The following is a 17,264-nucleotide window of genomic DNA, read 5'->3' on the forward strand; positions in this document are numbered from 1 at the left end:
AATTTTGTACAGAATATTTCTTTTTTATAGGAAAATATTTTACATAATAGACACAGAAGAATATTTTTAAAAACTTTTGCTTAAGTGAGCACAGTAGGAAGGAAGTGCCTTAAGAGAAGTTGACGCAGAAAATTTCAAAGAAGGCCTCTTAGTTCCTTGGAAAGCAAGTTATCTGAAAGAGAAGGAGCTTGAAGTATGGCCACTTTATAACATGCTTAATCATAATATCCAGGTAGAAAAACAGAAGTAAATTCTGCCTTACATCTTGCTTTTTTAAAATAAGTCCTTCAAAACCAGAATATAAAAATGTTATTCACTATAAAGCTATTAAATATACTTTAAATATCTTTATAATAATTTTCTTAGAATATTATAGAAACCAATATTTTAGTCAAGTAAAAATCACCTATACTCATAATAACATGGTTAAAGATGAGAGATTTAGTCATTTCAATGGTAGATTAAAATACAATGAATGACCATTGAATGTAATATTAAATATAGTCTATTCAGGCATTATCCAAATAAAACAATAGGAAATTTTATTTTGAAAATGATAATGAGTCATATATTTTGGCACCAGGCAGAAAGGAGCATATTTCATAAATTGGAGTCATTTAACCTGAATCAATTTCATGTGGAAGCACTTCTATTATTAATCCAATTTTATTTAGAGACAGGGTCTCACTGAATTGTTTAGCACCTTGTTTTTGCTGAGGCTGGCTTTGAACTCGCAGTCCTCCTGCTTCAGCCTCCCGAGCCACTGAGATTACAGGCGTGTGCCAACATGAACAACATGTTTTATTCTTAATACTATTATAAATGTTTCATATGTTCAGAAGATTATGTGAAATAAAATTTGTTGTCTGAAGTTACTATATTTAGAGATTTTATAGAGTAATTTCATGCAACAAAATAATATAAATGTAGCTACTAGAAAACTTAAAATCACCAGTATGGCTTATATTTTATTTCTATTGGATGGTGCCAGTACTGATTTAACAAAGATATTTACTAATTGTTATGGTTTGTATCTAAAATATCTCATAAAGTCTATGTGCTAACAGCTTGCTTGCCAGTCTGCATACTATTGGGAGAATATGCCTTTATTAGGAGGCATAGCCAAGTGGAAGAAAGTGAGGCCACTGGGGGAATTCCCTTAAAGGGGATTTTAAGACCCTGGTTTCTTCCCCCCTTCCCCCCTCTCTCTCTCTGTAACTCTTTGCTTTCTGGCCAACATAAGGTGAGAAACTGTTCCACCACACATTCCCTGTTGGCATATTTGGCCTTGTCACAAGACCAAAGCAATAAAGCCCAGAAATCAGATGGAAACCTCCAAAACCATAATACAAAAAAAAAAAAAAAAAAAAAAAAAAAAAAAAAAATTAAAAATCTCTCATTCTTTTAAGAAGGAAACTTAAACTTTTTAAAAATTAAGTTTTAAAGTAAACTTTTTTTCTCCTTTGTCTATGTTTTGTTCCAACAACAGACATCTCACTAACACACAGTGTGACTTTGAGCAAGTTAGTAGGCCTATAGGTAACTCAATTTTCTCATCTGTGAAATGTGAATTCAATCAATAACCTACATAAACATAATAATACTCAGAATAGACTCTGACACACTATCAGGACCCTCATTTGGGTGTGTGATATGGACAGGAAGGAGTGTAGCATAGCAGAACACTGTCCATTTCTAAATTTACTTCCATATCTCCTGCAAAACCTACCTCCAGGGGGGAAAATACCTATGTATAATACAAATCATACAGTCGGGTCTGAGAATATATAAAGAATATTTTTTTTAGTCTACCTTCGTAAATTTTAAAAGCAGTTTACAGCTGTTTCCTCAGCCTTCCTTGAACATATGGTTTAGAGACACAATGTTAAGGTGCTATTCAGGGGATAGCAGGGAAGGACTGTTTATCATATAGATGTACTGAAACATTTTCAGTATATTTCTCATGACTAAAGATGAGACATTTATTATTCATGATTCATAACACTATAAAGGAGGAATAAATCTTCTAGGAGGTGATCTAGAAATTTGGATCTTCACTATAAACCAAATGTTATGTGATTTACCAATCTATGGGGATAATGCAATCAACTACTAAGTATCAAGATTTATTTTTGTTGTGTTTGTCAAGAATGGTGAGGTTTCTAGTTTCTAAAAAGGCTCAACTAAAAGAGCTATCTTTTAAAGACCAAATTGTGCTTCTAAAGCAGTTTGCTTATTCCCATAGAGAACTGAAATGAGAGCTTTTTATTTCTTTTAATTTATTTGAAAATTCTTTGAGTTGAAAGAGATGTACAAAAACATTATATAGGATGCAACCACTGGTATATACTGGAAGTTCAGTCTCCCATTTATACTTTAGCAAAAAAAAAAAAAAATCAGGTTTCAGCTTCATTCATGAAAGTTGCTTTCCCACATTTCTACAAAACCTTCCTTCCTTGACCTTTGCTTGAGCTCAAATTTTCTTGAATTCTATCTATAAAACTGTTTATTGGTCAAAGGACAGTATCTTTTTTCAGTAGATTTACTTATCTTTAATTGGAAAGAAATCATTCTGGGGACTTTTCTAAGGTTTCTCCAAAAGTTACCAGGTGAAATTGAGGATCTATGTTTACATATTTTAATTCAGAAGAATGGATGATGCCAGCAAAAATGGTGAAATAAAAACTTCTAGAAACTGAAAATCTAGGTTACTTACATAAATATGTAAAAATTGTTCAGGAATTTTTCAGGGAAAAAAAACTGAGAAAACCCTTTATTCTCAATTCTGGCTGATTGTGATGTTCCACATTAGCAGGAAGTAAAGACTAAAAAAGAATTTTCACTGACAAGTGTTGAAAGCATGCCCCAAATGAAACAAACCCCTCCACAAAGACTGGAGACTTTGTGGTTTCAGTTGTATTTTTAAAAAAATTTTAAAATCCTCTGACAAGATATTGGTTTTCCACTAAATTGAGCAAAGTCTTCAGTAGCTACACATGACAAAGAAAATGTGGACTTAACTGATTTAGTTCAGAAAAGCTATTCAACACGTGACAATAACAAGCTGTGGTGAAGAGAGAGAATACAATTTTTTATAGTAACTACATTCACTTATTTAAAACATCCAGTTTTTTAGAAAAAAAATAGAAATTTATGGGCAAAAAAAGAAAAAGAAAAAGAAAAGAATGGCCAATCACTGGATAGAAGAAATAAAACTGTCCCTGTAGAGACTCAGACATTGAACTTAACAGAAAAAAAAATTAAGCTCTCTTAAATACATTAACTGAAGGAAATCAGGTTTATAGAGCTAAAAAAGTATGAGAATTATGTCTCAAAAATAGATAATATAAGCCAAATTTTAAAATGAGCCAATTATGATAAAACAATCTGAGAAAGAAAAAAAAACAATTGTATAAAGAAAAAATGGGGTCTTAGAGTTCTACAAGATAAAAACAAGTATAGCAAGATGTGAAAAAATGGGAATTCCAAATGGAGAGGGGACAAAGGCATAGAAGAAATATATAAATAAAAATTGGAAAAACTTCCAAAATTTGATGTAAAAAAAATTGTACATCAAAGAATCTCAATATACTCCAAGTAGGATAAATTTAAAGATCTACGCCTAGACACTACATGATCATGCTGCTCAAAAACAAAGATAGAGAATTTTGAAAACAGGAAAATAGAAATGATTAATCATATAAAAGAAATTTTGAAGAAGATTAAAAACTTAGAGCTAGAGGTGTAGCTCACTGGGAGAGAATATGCTTAGCATAAATGAAAATTAAATCTAGATACTTTCAGATAAAACAGAAAGATTCTGTCACTAACAATCTTTCCATAGAAGAAATACTAAGGGGAATGCTTCAAACTGAAATGGAGGGACATAGGGCAGGAAGTCTATTCCACATGAGGAAATAGAGTATTGATAAAGGCAACTATAAAAATAAATATGAAAGATAGTTTAAATGAAGACTTTTGTTTGAAAAGATTGCTTTTTCTTGTGATTTAAAAGATAACTGCATAATCAATAATTTTAAATCTCTGTTGTTTGGAACACAATATATAAAGATGTAATTTTTATAACAACAACAGTAGGAGGCAGAAATGTAGCTATAGATAAGTTTTGTAAATCATTGAAATTAAATTAACCCAAAATAGACTGTTATAAATTAAGATGATACTTGTAAATCTAGGGAAACCACTTGAAAACAATGAAAAAAATACATTTTAAAAATAGTCTGCTGGCTTCCATTTAAGGAGTTTTACAGTTGTCACTTGACACTTGACTCCAACAACAAGCATAAAGTTGAACCATAGGAAGAATCAACAACTCTTCCTAGATCTGAGGTCAGAGGGTAAAGCACTGATACCCAAAGTTGAAGATACAGGCAGATAGTGAAAATCACAACTTACCAGGGCAGAAACTTGCAAATAAAATCCTCCAGGGGAACCAGTATTGTGTGTGTGTGGGGGGGGGGGAAACACCTGAACTAAAATTTGCAAATTCCAAGAGATTCAGAGGAACAAACCTCAGAGTTAAAAACTTGATGGGACCTAGTCACAGAAGGACCTTTATACTTTCATAATTTTTACTACCCAGTAAAAAAAACTTGACCAGACTCTCATAGTAAATATCAGAGGAAATGTCCTCTCATGATTCTAGCGGGAGAGAGGGTAAAGGAACCATTTTGAAATACATTAGATCATTCTGTTTTAACAAGACATGCCCTTAAGAAAAACTACTTTACCAAATACTAAACAATTGGCGTTTTATCGCATCTTAACTGACTGAGCAATAAAAACAATACCCAGATCCAATCTACTCTGGCCCTCCACTCTAGGGGAAGAAAATACCCGCTTCCAGCCCATTCTACTACCCATCCTATCCCAAGGTAAGTGACAACAAGCATTTGCAAAGTTCACATTTCAAAGGTGCACACTCAATAAAAGAATGAGCCCTCATCATAGAACCCTAGAATGCTACTCCTCACCCTACACATTACCACCATTTTACCTACAGCCTTTACTATAGTTCTTTGTACCCAACATGTCATATCTGGCTATAAAGTAAAAAAATAAAATAAAATAAAATATATTACAAGGTATTCTAAAAAGCAAAAACACACTTTTGAAGATCCAAAACAAACATGAGAATCAGACTCAAATTTGGTAGGCATATTATACTTATCAGACCAAGAATTTATGATTAATATGTCGCTAATGGATCTAAAGGATAAAGTACAGAGCATGTGAAAACAGATGAGCAATGTAAGCAGATAGACATTCTAAGAAATTTTTTAAATGCTAGGAATCAATAATGATGCAACATAAATAGAAAATGTTGATGGGGTGATTGGTAGACTTGACAGGATCGAAGAAAGAATCACTGAGCCCAAGGATATGTCAATAGAAATCTCCAAGACAGAAAAGCAAAGAGGAAAAAACACAGGTCTATAAAAACAACAACTACAAAATCCTAGAATATTTATGGACTGAGATAATAGACAATACTTTTTAAAAGGTTGTAAAATATTATTGGGAATACCAGAGGGAAAGAAAGAATAGAAACAATATTTGAAGCAATAATGACTGAAAACTTACACCAAACCAGATTCAGAAAGCTCAGAAAACATCAAGAGGGTAAATGCTGAAAAAAAATGGACCCCCCCAAATTAACATCATACCCAAACTTCAGAAAATCAAATAATGGACATTTATGTACTATTTCAACCAACACTGTAGGTCATCCATTCTTCACAAGTTCACATGGATATTCACCAATATAAACCACATTGTGAGCCATAAAATATTTCTTAACTAATTTAAAAAAATAGAAATCTTAATATGTCAGCTCTTATACTATGATAGAATTAAAACAGACACCGATAATAGAAAAACAGCTAGAAAATCTCCAAAAACTTGGATATGGAACAGCATATTTCTAATTAACAAATGAATTAAAGTAGAAAGCTTAAGATAAATTTAAAAAAATATTTTAAACTGAATGAGAACAAAGACATAACATCAAAATCTTTGATCCAGTAACAGATATTCTTCAGGGGAAATTTATGGCATTTTATGCACATATTAGAAAAGGATAAAGACAGAAAGAAGTTTCTACCTTAAGAAATTGGAGGTGGGAGGTACTGGGCGTGGTGGTGCATGCCTATAATCCCAGAAACTCCAGAGGATTGCAAGAAAAGCTGACAAAATTGAATGGGAAAATGTGCAACTCAAAGTAAGAATTGGAAAATTTAATACACTGCTTTCAATCTTGCATAGAACTAGAGAGCACATTCACCAGGAAATAGATTACTTGAATAACACTATAAACAAACAGATATCTTTAGAACATTCCATTCAAAGATAGTAAAATGCACTTTCTTTTTAGGTTTATATGGAACATTGTTCAGTATCAGCCATTTTTTTGCTATAAAATAAGTTGTAATGCATTTTTAAAAACTGAATCACATGAAATATATCTTCTGGTAACAGAATGATATTAGAAATTAACAAAAGAAAATTAAGAGAATTGGGCAAATAAGGCAAGATGTTTTAAAATAACACTGACTTTTAAAAATTTAAAATCTAAATGGAGTTTAAATTGAAAGTTTTAAATATAGAATAAGATTTTACTACTGTTAAGATTTATTAAAAATATTAATGACCTTATTTTTATCATTCTCCTTAGTGCTATTGTAGAATTACTTCTTTATTTCAGATCATTTTCAACACCACCCAGAAGTTCTCTTGGAAAACAAAACATTTTCCGATCATCACCAATAACTGTATTCCTCTATTTTAATCCTGAGTCTTTCAGTAAAATTAGTTTGTAAAGATATTTAATTTTTTTTCTTAAATGATGAAAACTATCACTCCAACTGAAAGTTAAAAGGGTTTTTCAAAATAGCAACTTCCCACTTAGACTTTAACCAAAAGTTAAGTTTTTTCACTATTCTAATAAAAAAAAACTCTTTCTACAGAAGATTTTAGTCATTTTAATTAAGTACATTTTTATTATGTACATTTTATCCTTAACACTGTGGAGATTATATCTATAAATAAGATTCAGCTTTAACCCTTTGCAACCTTATTATCTATTAGGTAGGTAGTGTTAGTCACACAGCATGCAGATAGCTTCAGTTACATGCAAAATGCAATACATACAATAATTAAGACAGGCAAAACAAAAATGATTCAAAAAAGGAGTTGTTACATCTAATTAGAGTACTTAGAAATGGTTTCTTATAAAGCAATGGTTCTCAACTTTGGTTATCCATGAGTGTCACCCTGGGAAATTTAGGAAATCTTGATGACCATGTCAAATAAATAGAATGTCTTATACAAACGACCTAATCATCAGGAATTTTTAAATCTCCTAGGTGATTCCAATGTGCAGCCAATTTTAGAACCATTGTTGCACAGGACAGTAATGAGGAAGGAATAGTTAGACTTGAACAATGGGTTAGGTTTCAAGTGAAAGGGATAGGATATGAGAGCACCTGAAGGAATCCCCTTCTAGAAAACAGCTACTTTACTTTCATTTTTCAAACCTCAGCTCAATTATAACATTCCCTGCAAAGTTTTCCGGAATTCCTCAATGATAGCAATAATAATCTTAATAATGGTAATAAAAGTTGATGCTTTTTTATGGTCTGTGCTATATGCCAGCTATCATCCCAAGTACTTTAAATATATTTTAATATTAGTCCTCCCACAACACCAGGAGACAGATAATATTACTATTCCCATTCTACATGAAAGGAAGAAAAATATCTTGTCAAGGTTATATGACTAAAAAGTGGCAGAGAGTTGAGACTGAAATTTATTCCAGAATCCATGTCTGAAACAGGACCAACTGCAGTCTGGTGCTCTTTATAAAGCCTCCCATAGAGACCAGGTATACTTCAATCATAGTATGAAGCACACAACACCAAAAATACTTTCATGTTTTCACTTCCACTACTCTTTATTTATTCAATATACAGTTGTTGAGCATTTTCTTGGTGTCAAAAAGGGCATTTGTTACATGAATATAATGTCACATATATGTCAAAGAATCTGTGAAGGAATTTTAGTCTAGAGTAGAGATCTGCAAATTATAGGCTAAAACCTAATGGCCACATGTTTTGTAAATAAATATTCATGGAGCCACAACCACAGTCATTGGCTCATATATAATCTACAGCTACCTGTGTAACATTTGAGTGGAATGCTTTCTATTTGTCCTTAAATTGATTGAATTAAAAGAATTCTATTTTTTTAAAGAGAGAGTGAGAGAAAGAGAGAGAGAGAGAGAATTTTTTAATATTTATTTTTTAGTTTTCGGCAGACACAACATCTTTGTTTGTATGTGGTGCTGAGGATCGAACCCGGGCCGCATGCATGCCAGGCAAGTGCACTACTGCTTGAGCCACATCCCTAGCCCCAATAATTCTATTTTTTTAAGAACAGTTGTGGGGGGGGAGCTATTTTTTTTAAATTGTTTTTAGAGATGTACATAACTATTAACAATATAGTTTTACAAATGTGAAGTGGTTACAACATAGTATACCTGGAAAATTCATAGGCAGTTCAAATGGTTCTGGAGACACACAACCTTCAATATTCTCACAAATTTCAGCTATAATCTTCTTAATTTTGAGACCAGTGATTTTAATCACTTCTCCTGTTGACAAACAGCATTCATTTCCAAACATTTCGTAAACAGAGCCTGAAAGGAATGAAAAGTAAAAGCAGATTTAAAAAAGGAATTAAACAGTGAAGGACAAAGTCGTCGGAGTAAAAAGCCTCATGTGAAGTGTCTTTGCTTAGTTCATCTCTTAGTTCCCTACTAAATAGGAGTTTAATCAAGCCTAGCAAAATGTACACCATGTACCTGGAAACATATTAGATTTTCACTCTATCCACTGGCAGAGTGTAAACAATCTTGTTTTTGCATTATTATAAATTGAATTTGTGGTTTCCTCAGCACCTTTAGCTCATCTTTCCATGATCAAAACAACAAACAGGACTTCCACTGATGGGACTTTTGATCTATTTTTTTCTAAGTCACAGAATTAGGCTCAGACGAGTCAACAATGATTTAAGTAAGCAATGCAAACAGGGTTGTAACACAATCCAAGATCCAAAGACGGGTCTGTTCCCCAGGGAAGAAGAGCACCATATTTATTTGTTAGATCTGCTCCTCTTCATTATTGTGAATATAAGACTGTTTGCCCATTTGTATCTGATAGTTTTTGATAAGCTGGAAACAATACCTTTATGGCAACAGGGGGCAGACCAGCCCAGATAAACTGAAAAGCTTCACTGTAATTCAGGATTTTCAGTATCCTTCCTGACAAACCTTTCATCATAGATTCTAAAGTTAAGCTTTTCATTCATTTTCCTTGTTTGGTCCTCTGATGAAAGGACAAGGGGCAGTGAAATAACCAAAGAATGAGTAACGGGAAAGTGGAGAGGCAGAAAGGTCGAACAATCTACCCCTAGTGAAAAGAAAACAACCCAAAACCACAATTCTGGCGTGCTACTGCACTACAATTATGAACTAAAAAAGGCTGATGTAAGTAAACATTGAAGAGCCAAAGCTTTATTTAAATAGAATATTAATGTGTTCTAACCTTTGAGATAGTTCATAGCCTCTTAATCACACTAAATTTAAAGTATTCGAGGACAAAGTTTTAGGTTTGCTTGATTTCTGAATTTTTTTTTTTTCTATTGAATACTCCTTCACAGACCCTGCCTGACCTGATATATAGTAAGAACTTGGAAACACTTTTATGGCATTAATGGTTCTCATAAAAGTTATTAAGCCTGGCATTCAATCTAGCTCTACAATCCAACTCTTCAATTACATCGGAGTCCCACCAGGTAAAGGGATACACTCAAATTAAAACAATTTAAGAAGGTTTAACATATGGGCTATTTGCATAGAGGTACAGCCAGCCCCAGGCAACCTAAGAAAATTAATGTCTGATCTCATTCTCCTTCCAGGTACCTTACTAGCCAATTTCCTCCAGAAACCAAAGGACTAGGGAGCTGCTAATAGTCCCATAAAAGTCCACCATCCAGACAGGATGGAAATGACCTCAGTACATCAACATTACTGTCCCTGAGCTAATGAAGAGTAATTTTGTAAGCTAGTGTGTATCTGTTCCTCAAGCTATCAGTATGTACTTCCACAACACCTTTTTTTTCTCATATTATTTCCTTAAATAGTTAAATTCTCATACTTTTTAAAAACTGTAATACATAGAATTATCAGCGGTCTCAAGTCCTTTGTGGAACAAATTGAGGCATCCAAATAAACAATAAATAATCCACAATTACATTTCCTCCAATAAACTTAGAAAAGCTGTTTGCTATAATCCTCATTCATCAATTATCACATACTAACATTTTAAATCTTAAGTATTATTTCACCCCGTATTTAACTTTTTGTGAATTTAGATTTTATTACTTCCAATTTAATTTTAAACTTCATGAGAGAAAAAATTGCATTGTATTAATGCATGACTATAACATATCAATCTCCTTTTTCCACTGAGTCCTCAAACATAAGAGAATGGCTACTACAGTGTTGGCAGCTACCCTGGAAAGGAGCTATGTACATACTTTTAAGTCCTGAGTAAAGAGGTACTGCATTGGTATTGCACCCATTGCAATGCAATTGGACCTTACCTCTGCTTGCATAAGAAAGATGCATTACCCAATGGGGTTGGATTACAACCACTTGTTTGTTGTAACCCTACCCCTTGCCTCATTTGAATGGCTTCTCCCCAATAAAACCTGGGTTTGAGGCATGCTCCCTCTCTTTTTTGCCTGCCTTGCCCCGCCTTGTGGGAGCTGTGGCTGAGGAGCAGTCACTGAACCCAAAGAAAAAGGTATTTTCTGTGTCTGTGTCTTTATTTACTTAGCCCAAATTCATTTAGAGTGACCCTGATTGATTTAGTCATATGATGCTGCACTATGGGTCCAGCAGTATGTTTGGCAGTATGTGTCAGATAAAATGCACAGTCTTTTTTCACCCGAAGCTCTGCTTAGAAGAAGATGGCCAAGTTCTGCTAACATCTGCAACAGATTATGAGAAAGTTGTAAGGAGCATATGCTAGGTGTTTAATTAGCAATTGCATGGTGAAAAGATTAAAGGAGAATTCCTGAAGGAGAGGAGAGCTGAGCTGTGTTTTAAAGGATGCATCACAAGATCATAGGACAGGTAGAGGGAATAGTATTTGAAAAGGCACTGACATGTGAAAGAGCCTGACACATTCTGGAAATTTCAAGTAGTTTGTTATGTCTAAACTGTAAGGTAATAAAAAGGAAGTGGTTAAAAACAGAGGCTAGAGAAGAACATAGAGGGAGTTCAGACTGTGAATTATTTCAAATCAAAATTATATAGGGAAGATCAGTGGAGTAGAAGAAAGATTGAGAGTAAGAGAGGAAGGATGGGAAAGAGGAGGAAATATGGAATAAACTTAACAAAATTACATCATATGCACATATAAATGGACCACAGGGAATTTCACTTTCATGTATATATAGAAAGTACCAACAAAAAAATAAATTTTAAAACAAGTAAAAGGAATATGAATAAAGGGAGAGAGAATAGGGAGAGAGAGAATAGGAAAAGTGGGGTTGGGGTGGGGAATGAGGATTGAAATAAAATTCCATGCAGGTATGATTTTGTCAAAATGAACTCAATTACTATGCATAACTAGAAAGAAAAATGCTCTTAAAAAAATGGAAGAGTTGGGATGGGGATGTGGCTCAAGTGGTAGCGCGCTCGCCTGGCATGCACGGGGCACTGGGTTCAATCCTCAGCACCACATAAAAATAAAATAAAGATGTTGTATCCACCGAAAACTAAAAAAATAAATATTAAAACTCTCTCTCTCTCTCTCTCTCTCTCTCTCTCTCTCAAACAACAACAACAACAACAAAAGGAAGAGTCATCTGAAGTCTGAAGCATCCTGAAAGGCAGAGAATCTTCACTTCCAGTTCTAACGGTGCAAGAACAAATTCCAATTTAATAAGAGGTCATTTGTACTCTAGACACTTGCTATCCAGAGTTTGATTCACTGTGTCACCTTGTTTCACCTGGGAGCTTGTTAGGATCTTACCCAGACTTCAGATCTGCTGAATCAGAACGTGCATTTTTAACAAGATCCCCAAGTGATCTATAAGTACATTATGTTTGTAAAGCATTGGTGTAGGCAACAAAAGCTTAGCTGAATTTGTTACAAAACTAGAGATTGTTACAAAACTAGACAGAGAGAGGAGGACATGGCACACAGAGAAAACCTCTGGTATTATTGAGGTGAAAGATGCTGTAAGTGGGGACAATGGAAAAAAATAGAGAAGTGGCATGGTAAGATTTTTCTTTGTCACCTGAAATAGAACATATTTTAACCCCCAATTTTAGCTGAAGTCTGTTGTGCTTAATTTCAGTGTGATGAGTGTCTAATTGTAGACGTAATGGATAGCCAGTGGACTTACTTGAAATACCATCTCTCAAAAATTCAGCAAAAATTAAAAATGGAGCAATATATTTGCATGAGATTCTGTATTAATTCACAAGGACTAGAAACCAGAAAATTCTTTATTTTTTTTATTGGTTGTTCACAACATTACAAAGCTCTTGACATATCATATTTCATACATTAGATTGAAGTGGGTTATGAACTCCCAATTTTACCCCAAATGCAGATTGCAGAATCACGTCGGTTACACATCCACATTTTTACATACTGCCATATTAGTGACTGTTGTATTCTGCTACCTTTCCTATCCCCTACTATCCCCCTCCCCTCCCCTCCCATCTTCTCTCTCTACCCCATCTACTGTAATTCATTTCTCTCCTTGTTTATTTTCCCATTCCCCTCACAACCTCTTATATGTAATTTTGTATAGCAATGAGGGTCTCCCTTCATTTCCATGCAATTCCCCTTTTCTCTCTCTTTCCCTCCCATCTCATGTCTCTGTTTAAAGTTAATCTTTTCTTCCTGCTCTTCCTCCCTACTCTGTTCATAGTTGCTCTCATTATATCAAAGAAGACATTTGGTATTTGTTTATTAGGGATTGGCTAGCTTCACTAAGCATAATCTGCTCTAGTGCCATCCATTTCCCTGCAAATGCTATGATTTTGTCATTTTTTATTGCTGCATAGTACTCCATTGTGTATAGATGCCACATTTTTTTTATCCATTCATCTATTGAAGGGCATCTGGGTTGGTTCCACAGTCTAGCTATTGTGAATCGTGCTGCTATGAACATCAATGTGGCAGTATCCCTGTAGCATGCTCTTTTAAGGTCTTCAGGGAATAGTCCGAGAAGGGCAATAGCAGGGTCAAATGGTGGTTCCATTCCCAGCTTTCCCAGGAATCTCCAAACTGCTTTCCAAATTGGCTGCACCAATTTGCAGTCCCACCAGCAATGTACAAGTGTACCCTTTTCTTCACATCCTCGCCAGCACTTGCTGTTGTTTGACTTCATAGTGGCTGCCAATCTTACTGGAGTGAGATGGTATCTTAGGGTGGTTTTGATGTGCATTTCTCTGACTGCTAGAGAAGGAGAGCATTTTGTTGATTGATTGTATATTCTCCTCTGAGAAGTGTCTGTTCAGGTCCTTGGCCCACTTGTTGATTGGGTTATTTGTTATCTTATTGTCTAATTTTTTGAGTTCTTTGTATACTCTGGATATTAGGGCTCTATCTGAAGTGTGAGGAGTAAAAATTTGTTCCCAGGATGTAGGCTTCCTATTTACCTCTCTTATTGTTTCTCTTGCTGAGAAAAAACTTTTTAGTTTAAGTAAGTCCCATTTGTTGATTCTTGTTATTAACTCTTGTGCTATGGGTGTCCTATTAAGGAATTTGGAGCCCGACCCCACAATATGTAGATCGGAGCCAACTTTTTCTTCTATCAGACACAGAGTCTCTGATTTGATATCAAGCTCCTTGATCCATTTGAATTAACTTTTGTGTATGGCGAGAGAAAGGGATTCAGTGTCATTTTGTTGCATATGGATTTCCAGTTTTCCCAACACCATTTGTTGAAGATGCTATCCTTCCTCCATTGCATGCTTTTAGCCCCTTTATCAAATATAAGATAGTTGTAACTTTGTGGATTAGTATCTGTGTCCTCTATTCTATACCATTGGTCCACCCGCCTGTTTTGGTACCAGTACCATGCTGTTTTTGTCACTATTGCTCTGTAATATAGTTTGAAATCTGGTATTGCTATACCGCCTGATTCACACTTCCTGCTTAGAATTGCTTTTGCTATTCTGGGTCTTTTATTTTTCCATATGAGTTTCATGATTGCTTTATCTATTTCTACAAGAAATGCCATTGGGATTTTGATTGGTATCGCATTAAACCTATAGAGAACTTTTGGTAATATCGCCATTTTGATAATGTTAGTTCTGCCTATCCATGAACAGGGTATATTTTTCCATCTTCTAAGATCTTCTTCTACTTTTCTCTTTAGGGTTCTGTAGTTTTCCTTGTTAAATCTTTCACCTCTTTTGTTAGGTTGATTCCCAAGTATTTTATTTTTTTTGAGGATATTGTGAATGGAGTGTTTTTCCTCATTTCCATTTCAGAAGTTTTGTTGCTGATATACAGAAATGCCTTTGATTTATGCGTGTTGATTTTATATCCTGCCACTTTGCTGAATTCACTTATTAGTTCTAGTAGTTTCTTTGTAGATCCTTTTGGGTCTTCTAGGTATAGGATCATGTCGTCCACAAGTAGTGATAATTTAAGTTCTTCTTTTCCAATTTTTATGCCTTTAATTTCTTTCATCTGTCTAATTGCTCTGGCTAGTATTTCAAGGACTAAATTAAATAGAAGTGGTGATAGGGGGCATCCCTGTCTTGTTCCAGATTTTAGAGGGAATGCCTTCAACTTTTGTCCATTCAGAATGATGCTAGCCTGAGGCTTAGCATAGATAGCTTTTACAATGTCAAGGTAAGTTCCTGTTATCCCTAGTTTTTCTAATGTTTTGAACATAAAGGGATGCTGTACTTTGTCGAATGCTTTCTCTGCGTCTATTGAGATGATCATATGGTTCTTATCTTTAAGTCTATTGATGTGGTCAATAACATTTATTGATTTCCGTATATTGAACCATCCTTGCATCCCAGGGATGAATCCTACTTGATCATGGTGCACAATTTTTTTGATGTGTTTTTGTATTCGATTTGCCAGAATTTTATTGAGGATTTTTGCATCTAGGTTCATTAGAGATATTGGTCTGTAGTTTTCTTTCTTTGAGGTATCTTTGTCTGGTTTCGGAATCAGGGTGATGTTGGCCTCATAGAATGAATTTGGCAGAGCTCCCTCTTTTTCTATTTCCTAAAATAACTTGAAAAGTATTGGTATTAATTCTTCTTTAAAGGTTTTGTAAAACTCCGCTGTATACCCATCCGGTCCTGGGCTTTTCTTGGTTGGTAGTCTTTTGATGGCTTCTTCAATTTCATCCATTGATATTGGACTGTTCAAATTGTGTGTATCCTCCTGACTCAGTCTGGGCAAATCATATGACTTAAGAAATTTATCGATGTCTTCACTATCTTCTATTTTATTGAAATATAGGTTTTCAAAATAATTTCTAATTATCTTCTGTATTTCTGTAGCATCTGTTGTGATATTGCCTTTTTCATCCCGTATGTTAGTAATTTGAGTTATCTCTCTTCTTCTCTTCGTTAGCATGGCTAAAGGTCTGTCGATCTTATTTATTTTTCGAAGAACCAACTTTTAGTTTTGTCAATTTTTTCAATAGTTTCTTTTGTTTCAATTTCATTGATTTCTGCTCTGATTTTAATTATTTCTTGCCTTCTGCTACATTTGCTGTTATTTTGCTCTTCCTTTTCTAGGGCTTTGAGATGAAGTGTGAGCTCATTTATTTGTTGGTTTTTTCTTTTTTTGAGGAATGACCACCAGGTGATGAATTTCCCGCTTAAAACTGCTTTCATTGTGTCCCATAGATTCCGATATGTTGTGTCTGTATTTTCATTTATCTCTAAGAATTTTTTTATTTCCTCCTTTATGTCTTCTGTAACCCATTGATCATTCAGTAACATATTGTTCATTTTCCATGTGATGTAGGATTTTTCCTTTCTTCTTTTATCATTGATTTCCAGTTTCATTCCATTATGATCAAATAAAATGCATGGTATTATCTCCACCCATTTATATTTACTGAGGGTTGCCCTATGGCACAATATATGGTCTATTGTTGAGAAGGATCCATGTGCTGCTGAGAAAAAAGTATATCCATTTGATGATGGTTGATATATTCTATATATGTCAGTTAAGTCTAGGTTATTGATTGTGTTATTGAGTTCTATAGTTTCTTTATTCAACTTTTGTTTGGAGGATCTGTCCAATGGTGAGAGAGGTGTGTTGAAGTCACCCATAATTATTGTGTTGTGGTCTATTTGATTCTTGAACTTGAGGAGAATTTGTTTCATGAATGTCGCAGCACCATTATTTGGTGCATAAATATTGATAATTGTTATGTCTTGTTGGTGAATGGTTCCTTTTAACAGTATATAATGTCCTTCCTTATCCCTTTTGATTAACTTAGTCTTGAAGTCGATTTTATTCGATATGAGAATGGCCACCCCTGCTTGCTTACGAGGACCGTGTGCGTGGTATATTTTTTCCCATCCTTTCACCTTCAGCCTGTGTATGTCTTTTCCCATCAGATGTGTCTCCTGGAGGCAGCATATTGTTGGATTTGTTTTTTTAATCCATGATACCAGCCTATGTCGCTTTATTGGAGAGTTTAAGCCATTAACATTCAGAGTTAATATTGATATATGGTTTGTACTTCCAGCCATGTTTGATTATTTATCCTTTTTTTTTTAAATTTAGTTTGTTTTTCCATGATTATCTTTCCCCTCGCCCATTGTCTTTACTGAGGCACTTCCCACTGATGGTTTTGGTTATTGTTTTTCATTTCTTCCTCGTGTAGTGTTTTGCTCAAAATGCTTTGCAATGCTGGTTTTCTGGCTGCAAATTCTTTTAACTTTTGTTTATCATGAAAGATTTTTATTTTGTTGTCATACCTGAAGCTTAATTTTGCTGGATACAGAATTCTTGGTTGGCATCCATTGTCTTTCAGTGTTTGAAATACGTTGTTCCAGGATCTTCTCGCTTTCAGCGTCTGTGATGAAAAATCCGTTGTTAACCTTATTGGTTTACCCCTGAATGTAATCTGCCTCCTTTCTCTTGTAGCTTTTAATATTTTCTCTTTGT

The 17,264-nt window shown here is 34.3% G+C and overlaps 1 protein-coding gene across 1 annotated transcript in view; it reads right to left on the reverse strand.

Annotated features, from left to right (window-relative positions):
- Window positions 1–17,264, reverse strand: part of THEMIS (thymocyte selection associated) — a 206,700-nt gene that overhangs the window by 149,085 nt on the left and 40,351 nt on the right. Inside the window, exon 2 of the mRNA XM_081294651.1 lies at window positions 8,558–8,716. Coding sequence (XP_081150777.1) covers window positions 8,558–8,716 — 159 coding nt within the window. The remainder of the gene's footprint in view (window positions 1–8,557; window positions 8,717–17,264) is intronic.

The sequence above is a fragment of the Spermophilus citellus genome, assembly GCF_964194105.1.
Source record: "Spermophilus citellus genome assembly, chromosome: 5".
Taxonomy (NCBI): Eukaryota; Metazoa; Chordata; class Mammalia; order Rodentia; family Sciuridae; genus Spermophilus; species Spermophilus citellus.